The sequence below is a fragment of the Aptenodytes forsteri genome, unplaced genomic scaffold (assembly GCF_000699145.1).
Source record: "Aptenodytes forsteri isolate BGI_AS27 unplaced genomic scaffold, ASM69914v1 Scaffold302, whole genome shotgun sequence".
In the NCBI taxonomy this organism is placed as follows: Eukaryota; Metazoa; Chordata; class Aves; order Sphenisciformes; family Spheniscidae; genus Aptenodytes; species Aptenodytes forsteri.
This window is the reverse complement of record NW_008794555.1, coordinates 225,137-232,975: the sequence shown is the minus strand read 5'-3', so window position 1 is coordinate 232,975 and position 7,839 is coordinate 225,137. Positions and strand designations below refer to the sequence as shown.

The 7,839-nt window shown below is 61.7% G+C and overlaps 1 protein-coding gene across 1 annotated transcript in view; it reads right to left on the bottom strand.

The window, feature by feature from the left end:
* Positions 1-2,183: 2,183 nt before the first annotated feature.
* LOC103893354 overlaps positions 2,184-7,839 on the bottom strand; it is a 6,910-nt gene continuing 1,254 nt past the window's right edge. Inside the window, exons 3-13 of the mRNA XM_019470249.1 lie at positions 7,489-7,552; positions 7,053-7,193; positions 6,715-6,855; positions 5,640-5,738; positions 5,378-5,433; positions 5,115-5,255; positions 4,874-4,916; positions 4,463-4,543; positions 4,214-4,367; positions 3,573-3,643; positions 2,184-2,957 (exon numbers count right to left, since the gene is read on the bottom strand). Of these exons, the coding sequence (XP_019325794.1) occupies positions 2,802-2,957; positions 3,573-3,643; positions 4,214-4,367; positions 4,463-4,543; positions 4,874-4,916; positions 5,115-5,255; positions 5,378-5,433; positions 5,640-5,738; positions 6,715-6,855; positions 7,053-7,193; positions 7,489-7,552 (1,147 nt within the window). The 3' untranslated portion in view covers positions 2,184-2,801. The remainder of the gene's footprint in view (positions 2,958-3,572; positions 3,644-4,213; positions 4,368-4,462; positions 4,544-4,873; positions 4,917-5,114; positions 5,256-5,377; positions 5,434-5,639; positions 5,739-6,714; positions 6,856-7,052; positions 7,194-7,488; positions 7,553-7,839) is intronic.

The window sequence follows — 7,839 nt, the reverse complement described above, 5'->3', positions numbered from 1 at the left end:
CCGCCTCAGCCGCTTGGGCAGACAAACCCCCTTGCCGCGGATCTCGGGGTTCAGGTTCACTTCAGGCTGCCGTCTTTTCCCCCTCTTTGTACCCAGTTGTGTCCTTTTGGCTCTTGTGTGCTGGTGGCCGCTGTTGTGTACGCTGTTTTCTCTCCCCCCCCAGCCCTGTCACCACTCCTTCCAGGATGGGTTTGTCCTCGGCTGGTTTTGGTACTCCAGAGACGCTGGCACTCCTGGATCCCGCTCTCTACCTCTTTCTACTTGGTTATTGGTTTTTGGTTTTTTGTCATCCTGGCCAGCTGCTCTTCCTTTTAACACCCTCTGTAGGTCCTGGTTTGTCGCCTTCCCTCTCACCGGGTTGGAATCATTGTGGCCCTGCCGCTGCGTGCCCCGATGGTGCCCAACCTGCAGCGCTGGCCGTGGGCCTGCCCCACGCTTGTCCAACAGTATTTTCACAGAAACGTGGCACTACTGGAGAGATGGGGAGGGTCACCCTTCTTTTCATAGTCTTGTGGTTTGTCTCTCTTCTGCTCCCCCAACCTCCTTACTCTTTTCCAGTCCTTCCTTTCCTCTGGGAATCTCCTGGAGTGGAGTCAGAGGTCGACCCAACTTGTCCTCCCCATCGCTGTGCACCTCCGCCTCTCTGCTCCCCCACCCGTTTGCTCCCATTTCTACTTGCAGAGCCCTTGCCACCCCTGTAGCCCTAGGGGTGGTTTGTTCCTATTGAACAAACAAATAGCAGAGCCCTTGCCACCCCTGTAGCCCTAGCAGCGGGTTTGTTCCTATTTCTCCTAGCAAGCCTCAACCTAATTATTTTCTCTCCCAACCACCGTGTGGGAGAGGGTCATACCACAAACACTTCTGGCGCTCACCTGGTACCCACAGGAGGAAGCCGTGGGTGCTCGCGGCCTCACGACCTGTGTTACGCCAAAGCAAACAGCGGGTTGTACTGTCCAGCAGTGATTCATCCCTCACGTCCTGCATGGGTGCGCTGTCCCGCCCTGACGCCAAACAAAACGTTCGTCTTCTTTGCTGCGTCTTCTTCTGTACCAATACAGGTTCTACGGCCCCGGGGGCCAGAGGGTGTGCCCGGAGCTGGGTCGGTGCATGAGCACGCACCTTTATCTCATGCAGTGCTCAGCAGCCCCTGGCTCATCTTCCCGTCCTCTTGTAGCTGTCCCTCAACAGCCCAAACGTCCTCCTTCAGGTATTACTCCTCTTGACTATGTATTTTCAGCTTTGCATTCCTCCCGAGGAGGTCAGATCCTATTTCCTGCAAATCACACCCATTATTATCCTTTTCACTTTCCTACCTAGGCTTCTACGCACCATTCATTTTCTCTCTACCCCCCCTCATCTTCTAACAGGCTTTTCCGCTCTGCCCTGTTTGTAAGTCCTGGTTCACGTGCCTGTATTAAGAGCCTGGGAACTTGTCCCTGTCCTCCCCCAGCAACGTCTGCATTGTGCTGCTGGTAATAACCAACTTTTGAATGACTCTCCAGTCCTCACCCCGCTCCTCACCTCCATTTCTGGTGGCGCGGGAGTCCCAGCGATCACCAAACAGCACGCTGCTGGGTGGCAGATGGGACACTTCCAGAGCCACTGCCAAGTCAGCGCCGCGCCACTCCGTGCTCCCACCTCCCCTGTGCGGTAGCTCTCCCGTGGTCCCCGCCATCACCCCACCGCAGCCCTCGTGGGCTGTCACACCTCTCTGCTCATTGGTACTTGAGCCCATCTCAGCACCATCTCCAGCCTCAGCAGCTTTCGATGGCACTCCTGGCTCTTGCCCTGAGCTATTTTCCCTGGGCTGGAGGTCTCCAAATGCTCTTTAGGTGTCCCTTTGTGCTGGCTGATGGCACGATGGGGGTGAGCGTGGCCCTGCAAACACCCCCGGAGGGTTTATCTTTGCACGGGTGATGGTGCTTGAGCACTCAGCCCCAGAAGTAGACGAGACATGAGCAAGCATTTGGGCTGATTTTAACTTCATGGTGGAGAAGCTGGGGCCTGGCAGGAGGCTGTAGGGGCAGAATCATCCCCAGCCATGGCTCCTTCATCTCCGTTGACATGGCCTTGGCCAGGAACCTTCCCCCGAGGCAGGAAGGAGGCATGAGCCGCCTGGCTCGCCGCCTGTTCCTGTTACTTATCTAACAGCAGAAAAGCCCAGGAGCACCTCAAGCATAACACCTTTATTTGTTAGCACCTTCTCCCGAGCCCTGTGGAGGAATTTGGATTGCTCTCTGTCAGAAAGCGTAACACTGAAACAAGACCAAACAGAATAGAAAGAACCGCCACCTTCCCTGGGATAGTTGCAGTTGATGTTCAGTTGCTGGAACCTCTAGGGATTGCCAAATTGTCTGTGTGCCACCAGCCTCCTCCCACGGCACCTAAATGCTCGTGAGCCTGTAAAGCCCTGCTGCTGCCAACAGCCGAGTCGTTCATGGTGCAGAACAGGGGCATCCTTCTTCCAGAGAGCTCCTGTCCCATCTCCCGTGGTCCATCTCCTGTGCAGCGACTGCTCGTGGTTTTGCTGTCTGCATGGTGCAGGCGGTGGGAAGTCGGGCTCCCTCCAGCAGCGAGGGGCTACAGGTGGGCTTCCCACCGGGGCAGAGCCACTGCAGCCCCCCACCGCTGTCAGAAACCTGCCCAGCACTGCCTGCGCCTTGCTCGAACCTTTCCAGGCACGAAGGGCCGAGTCCAGAGAGATCCTGCCTGGCTACGGACGGGCTGTGGGGAACTGCCGGGGATGTGCAACTCCTGCCGAGGCTTTGGGCAGCCTGGAGGCACCGGGATGAGGTGGCAGCCTAGGGAACAGCCCCCAGGGAGTCGTCGTAGAAAGTCTTGAGGCCCCAGCGGTGCTGCAGGGAGGATCTCTTGCCCACTGCCTCCTGACGGAAGTTTTGCCTCAGCCAGCCGTAGACCAAACTGTGCAGAAAGCCCTGGAGGGAGACGGTCAGGGCCTGCAAGAGAGAGGGCAGCAGCGAGCGCTGCCTTTACCTGCCCCTGGGCTGCCCTGCGCTGCAGGAGTGCTGCAAACCCCATCGCCCTCTCCACGCCGGAGAGGAGCCGCGTGGGATCAGCCCACATGAGTGCACAGGCAGGGTGACAGAGGGACACAGGAGGTGGCTTTCCTCTTGGTGTGGTCAACTAAAACAAGGCAAACAGCTGGGCAGAGCTAAGGAGTGAAACACCAACCACCAAACCAGGGGGAAGAGCCCCGGCAGAGCCGAACCACCAAACCAGGGGGAAGAGCCCCGGCTCTGGTCCCCCGGCTGGGACCAGGGCTGCCACCAGCAAGCCGGGGCCTTTGTCCTGCATCCGCCCCGGGTGGCACCTCTTGGGTGTCACCAGCGCGGGCTGGCAGCACCCGCAGAGCTCACCCTGCCTGGGAGGCATTGCTCCGGTCAGTGGGGACCGGTGTGCTCCCGCTCCCCTCGCCCGCTGCGGCACAGGGGCAGCACAGCTCTCACAGCCCCACCGTCCCAGGGGGGCCCCCCCCCACCCCATCACCACTCACACATCTGACGGGGACAAATGTCCCAGCTCTGGAGCCCAGGAAACGGGTTTTTACTTACTGTAGCAACATAGAGGACAAAGACCGAGGCAGGTTTGATGCTGGTGAAGGAGAGGAGGGTGAGGAGGAAGGCTGTGGATGGAAGACAAAAAGACACTCCTTTGTCTCCCTTTCTCTGATAATGCTTCATCTGGAGTTTCCCTCTCCAAGTGGCAAAGGCCCTTCCCCTGTCACAGCCTATTTCCCATGGCACAGGGGTCTACATAGGACAAGCACATATGTGTACGAGGTCCTTCCCAACGCGCTGCCCAAGGACCTTGGGGACCTCATTGCCACAGGTTTCTGTAAGGCTGAAAGCATAAATGGGCCCCCAAAGGGATGAGATATTGCTAAAAAGCAGGCCCATCAAACACAATCCACCCTCCAGCTCAGGAAATACCACTGGAAAAACCTGCCATTGTAAGAGCAGGGTGGGCTAAACCAGCCACTGGTTGGACTCAACAGCAGTGATCGGGGCTGGCTGTCCTCTCATTCTGGGTCTGCCCAGCCATGGGGTCCTACAGACACCCGGAGGCTTTGCAGTTATTCAGTCTAAGCCTCTTGGACCTGGGTGCTGTCTCAGCCCAGGAATAAAGGGGCTGGAGCAGGAGTTGTGGTGGCTTTTGCCTGCCAGGGCTGCGGGGCATCCCCACTCTGACTTGCCTGGCGCCCAGCAGAGCAGGAAAACCAGCTGGAAGTAGTGAGAGACTTTGCTGACGCTGCGGATGCTCCTGCCCGCAAAGCCGTCCTTCTCCAGGGTCAGCAAGGGCGCCGCGGCATTCCTCTGGCACCAGAGCTTCACCCTGCGATACAGGAGCTGGGCGGCGGGGAGCGGCATCAGCCGGGGCGCGCTGGCTGCTGCAGCCGGACCCTGTGCTCGCCCCGCTGCACTGTGCTGTGCCGCTGGCTTACCGTGCAGCAGCTGAGCACCAGCAGCAGGTACAAGAAGAAGATGATTTTCCCCTCCAGGCCCACGTCCTTCCTACCTATGTACTGAGAGGCAATGGGAAATCAGCAGGGCCACGGGCCAGCCCTGCCTCGAACGGCTCCTTCCACAGGGGCAGGGCTGAGCCGTGCCACAAGCCTCACGGCATGGGAGCAGCCAGCGTCAGGGCACTGCCGGAGCTGGGCGCTGCCCCTCTGCCTCTGCTTGAGCAGGGACACCCCTGCCCTGTCCCTCTGGCAGCACCTGCCCTTGCACCGCGGACCTGCTGCCTTCCCAGTGTCCTTCTGAGCCCACGCGCCCTTGGCAGCGTTGCGCAGCAGTGTCTGCTAGATGGGGAAAGGGAACGGTGGAACGGACAGGCACCCAGCAGTGCTCACCTTGTAGCAGTTATCCTGGGCATGGTGGATGAGGAGCAGGCAGCTGAAAGGACAGAGGATGCTGGTGGTGGTCCCAGCATCGTCCCTGGGGCATTTTTTGATTTCTTCCCCCACCCCAAAGCCTTCACCACATAGAGGTATCCCTTGCAGAGGCTGCGGCGTGCCCAAGCTCAATGGGAAGGGAGAGGGGTGCCCACCCCCGGCTCGCTCCTGGGGTCAGGGTGGCAGGACGGTGGTGTACCTGGAGCAGTAAAGGCTGTAGGTCTCATGGGAGCGGTTTCCTTTCCACGGCACCACGGGCTCGATGGGTCTTGGCGCAATGTTGGTGAGGGAGGTGCCACGGGCGATCAGCTGTCCCAGGAGTGTGAGCGCTGGCACCAGCCTTGCAGGGAGAGGTGGAGGTGAGCGTCTCTGTCCAGTCCTGGGCAGAGCCAGGAGGGCAGGCGCTGTGCCGCAGCCCTGCTCGGGGTGGAGAGGGGGCCGGGGCTGGTGGCTGGCACCTACCAGGCCAGGATGTAGGGCAGCCCCTGCCATGCGTTCTCCAAGCACCCGCTCTTCTCCTGCAGGGAGGAAACTGCCGGTCACCCGGGGCTGCAGGTCTTGCAGCAGCTTGAGGCTCCAGCCCCGCTCTGCCAGGACAGAGGGTGCAGGGGAAGCCACTAACGCCCAGGGAAAAGGGCTGCCCTCGGACCCCCCCCCTCCCCCCCCCCGCCTCCCATATTGGGAAGGGCGATGCCCAGCTGCACCACGGCTGGGGGTCACCAACCTGCAGAGCTGCCACGTGCCAGGCTCTCCAGCCACGGATGGTGCGGTAGGCTTCGTATGCGTAGACAACAACCATCAGGAATGAGACTGAGTAGAAGGTCTGGGAGAGGACGGGGAGAGCAGGCTTCTGCTGTGCCCAGCGTCCTGAAGGCACCTTCCCGCTTCCCTCCTCGTGCTCTGCACCCCGACGTCCTGCTCTCCCCCCCAGGAGCAGCTGCACAACAAAGGAGCAGCTCTCCAAGACACGCAGCACCAAGAGCAAATGGCCTCGCGCTGTCCCTGCGCCCACCCCGGGGAGGGGGACCGGGTGGCCTCTCTGGCCGGCGGCTTTATCAGGGCAGGCAGCTGCAGGCAGTACTGACCACCCAGGTCCATCTGTCCTTGCTGGGCTCTAGGTGGCATGAACAGGGCTCTGCCCCTGTGTCCTGTCAGCAGGCCTGCAACCGCGGCGATGGTCGCCCTGTGCACTATGCAGCCGCGAAGGCTGATATGTGCGAAGTGGAGCAGAGCTGGCCCCGCGGCACTGAGCCCCTCCTGGTCCCTGTCTCCGTGTGTGGCTGAGGCAAAGGCTCCATCACCAGTGGGATGAGCCTGGGGGCAGGAGGGAAGTGGCACTGCCCACCGCGGTGTCTGCACACCAGGCAGGGCAGAGAGGAGCCGGTGGAGCCGCAGGCACTGGGTGAGTTTGGGCACGAAGGGGAGAGCACATCTGCACCGGGGAGAGCCGTGCTCTGCTTTGCTCTGGTGCACGCGAGTGGCTGCGTTTGGGTTTGCCATCCCAGAGCTGGCGGCAGGGCATGGCAGGGCCCAGAGGGACACTGCGGGGGGGATGCAGCGCTCGCCTCACTGGGGCTGGGGAGAAACACTGGCCATGTTTCCCCAGGGAACCAGCCTTGGTGGCTCAAGACAGTGACAGAGGGAACAGGAGCCATTTCTTGGTAGGAGAAATAGTTCCCCACCCTGGGACTTCCCCAGGGACACTCCAGCCCGCAGACGGGTCTCAGCTGTTCCCGGCTGTATAGGAGGAGGTGCCCAGCTCCCAGTGCCTCCCCATGGTGTGAGCTGACCCCCCCTACCGTGGCCAGCATCAGTCCGTAGGGGCAGGCAGCGTACGCCGGGATGAAGAGCGGGGCTGGCAGCAGCTGGATGGTGGCTGTGCTCAGCAGCACGGCGGCAGCCAGGAAATCTGCCAGGGCGAGGAGGAAAAGGGGGCGAAGCTGGGGGATGGGACAGGACACAGTGTTAGCTCTGGCTGGCAGCGTCACCCCGGTGGCAGCAGCCCCTCCCTGGCTCTGCAGAGCTGCCGCAGCCACGTCCCTCCCCAGGCCGGCCGGGAGCGGAGCTGGGACTGGCTGGGCCAGGGGGGGGGCCCAGCTCCCAGTGCCTCCCCATGGTGTGAGCTGACCCCCCCTACCGTGGCCAGCATCAGTCCGTAGGGGCAGGCAGCGTACGCCGGGATGAAGAGCGGGGCTGGCAGCAGCTGGATGGTGGCTGTGCTCAGCAGCACGGCGGCAGCCAGGAAATCTGCCAGGGCGAGGAGGAAAAGGGGGCGAAGCTGGGGGATGGGACAGGACACAGTGTTAGCTCTGGCTGGCAGCATCACCCCGGTGGCAGCAGCCCCTCCCTGGCTCTGCAGAGCTGCCGCAGCCACGTCCCTCCCCAGGCCGGCCGGGAGCGGAGCTGGGACTGGCTGCTCACCAGGGAGGCTGGTGCAAGCGTCCTCCATCTCCTGCCTCGCTCCAGTCCCACTGTGCATTAAGCCCAGCAGCAGCAGTGCTGGCCCAGCTCTGCCTCGGGCTTAGCTGGAGCTGAAACCCATCCCTGCGCCCCTAGGAGCCAGTGGCACTCACCTGGATGTGGCAGCACCGTCTCTGCCGGGAGGTGACAGCGAGGACCGATCCACTGCCCAGGAGGCTGGAAGAGACGGGGCTGGTGGTTAACGTCCTGGCGGAGCAGACCTGTTGGTGCCTCAGCATGGTGGCTTCCCACTGAACCCGTCCCGGCAGGGATCCTGCGCTCAGCCTCCCCCGAGACAGGTAGGGACTGGCATGGGTATGGGGTGGGTGGGAGGGGGTCCCTTCCCCACAAAGGCAATGGGACGGGGCAGAGACCCAGGTTGGTGCGAGGCCAGATCCCCACGCCCCCAGTTCGGGATGTGTAAGACAAGAGGCCAAGTGCAGGCAGGGCTACGGATGTGGCGC